The sequence below is a fragment of the Echinops telfairi genome, unplaced genomic scaffold (assembly GCF_000313985.2).
Source record: "Echinops telfairi isolate 266 unplaced genomic scaffold, ASM31398v2 ScPeMD7_25;HRSCAF=90, whole genome shotgun sequence".
Lineage (NCBI taxonomy): Eukaryota > Metazoa > Chordata > Mammalia > Afrosoricida > Tenrecidae > Echinops > Echinops telfairi.
In genome coordinates, this window is record NW_022103922.1 from 1,483,789 (window position 1) to 1,485,412 (window position 1,624).

At 59.9% G+C, this 1,624-nt stretch overlaps 1 protein-coding gene across 1 annotated transcript in view; it reads right to left on the bottom strand.

The window, feature by feature from the left end:
* CCDC187 (coiled-coil domain containing 187) overlaps window positions 1–1,624 on the bottom strand; it is a 39,221-nt gene that overhangs the window by 17,360 nt on the left and 20,237 nt on the right. Inside the window, exon 12 of the mRNA XM_045289352.1 lies at window positions 1,290–1,392. Coding sequence (XP_045145287.1) covers window positions 1,290–1,392 — 103 coding nt within the window. The remainder of the gene's footprint in view (window positions 1–1,289; window positions 1,393–1,624) is intronic.

Sequence of the window (1,624 nt, forward strand, 5' to 3'; positions counted from 1 at the left end):
CTAATATTGGACTTATGGACTACATCTGGACTGGGCTGGAGTGTGTTCTCAATATTCAATTGCTCTTACGTAAAAACCTCTTTCCTATATACATGTAAGTGTCTCTGTGAATTTGTTCCTCTAGTTTACCCAGACTAACGCAGAAGGAAATCGTACCAGGTGCAAACCTGGGTCTACCCAAAGGGGGGGGGGGGGCGTGGCGCAGGCACCCGGAGGTGGGCTTTCTGTTCTTTAACACACAAAGCAAAGCGTCCCAGCCGTGAAGCCAACAAAGGAAGCAGCCAACGGGATCATGGCTGTTCCACCCGGAAGGCAGCAGGAAACACACACAGATACTACTGTGAGCACCATCTACAAGGCAGGGGTGGGGAGAATGTAAAGAAGGGCCGGGGAGACCCCACATGCGATACTACGACTGTTACTGCCAACGAGAATCACGCTCTCACACACAGACCCAAGACACAGGTGAAGGGATGCCGCATCCCATCAACCACTAAGCTAACTGCCGCCGAGTTCATTATGACTGCAGGCGACCCCACAGAGCCCCACAGAACAGAGTAGAGCTGCGCGGTGGGGATTCCTGCGGTGGCAAGTCTTCAGGGGAACTGACAGCTTCATCTTCCTCTGTGGAGCGGCTACTGGGTTTGAACCAGGAAGCCTGCCGTTAGCCCAACGCCTAGCCCACTACTAATGGCAGTTAACAGGAACCTGGAGTGACGACAGTCACATCAGACCAGGTGGCTCTCAGAGCAGAGCACATCACCGTGTTGTAGCGATGAAGGGGTCGGCCACTCAGGAGACAAGAGACATCATGGGCCTAACCACGGAGCCCCAACATCAAGCACAAGCTGCCGGAACTGTGGGGGAGCCAAGCAGACCTAGTGCTGGCCACAGGGGAGCTTCCCCTTGGGCCCCGAGAGGCGTGGCGGCAAACCCCAAGGGATCGCACGCTTGCCTGGTCAGCCACCTTCGCCCACTGTCACCAGGGACCACTCCCGGCCCGAAGCAGAGGACATGAGAGACACCTATGTCCCAGGGCAAACTCCATGCTCTGGCCAAGACCCAACGGGAACTCCCGGCAACGAGAAGGCCGTGTCCACCAAGGGCTGTCCTGCCCGGAGCCACAGCCTGCACCCAGTGTGGGGGCTCCATGCTCCCTGAGGGGGTTGGCTGTGCCCATACCGGGTGACACTGGACAAGACACCCTTCACGCTGGGCCCCTGCTGGCTCCAGCCCCCTCTGGCCCAGGGCTGAAGGGGCTCCTGGCGGGTGTCTTGGGGGACACTCACCTGCAGCAGCTGACTGCAGATCCAGATCCCCACACACCTGTGGCCGCTGCATCTCCCAGGTGGTTCCCAACCCGGCCTGGGTGGACTGGGCCCCCATCAGTGGCTGTGGGGACAGGACAGGCACCGTGTGGCACAGAGGACAGCAGGAGACATTCATCCCAAGGGCACCAGCCGGGCAGGCGGCCACCCAGGAGAAGCCTGGCCTGGCATGTCTCCAACCTGAAGGCCACATGCCCCATCTCCAAGGGGCCAGGGCAGGGGTCAGGCGGGCACCTTGGCCGCAGGGCAGGGCCAGGGCTGAAGGGCAAGAGCAGTGCAGAATGAGGTACCAGCGG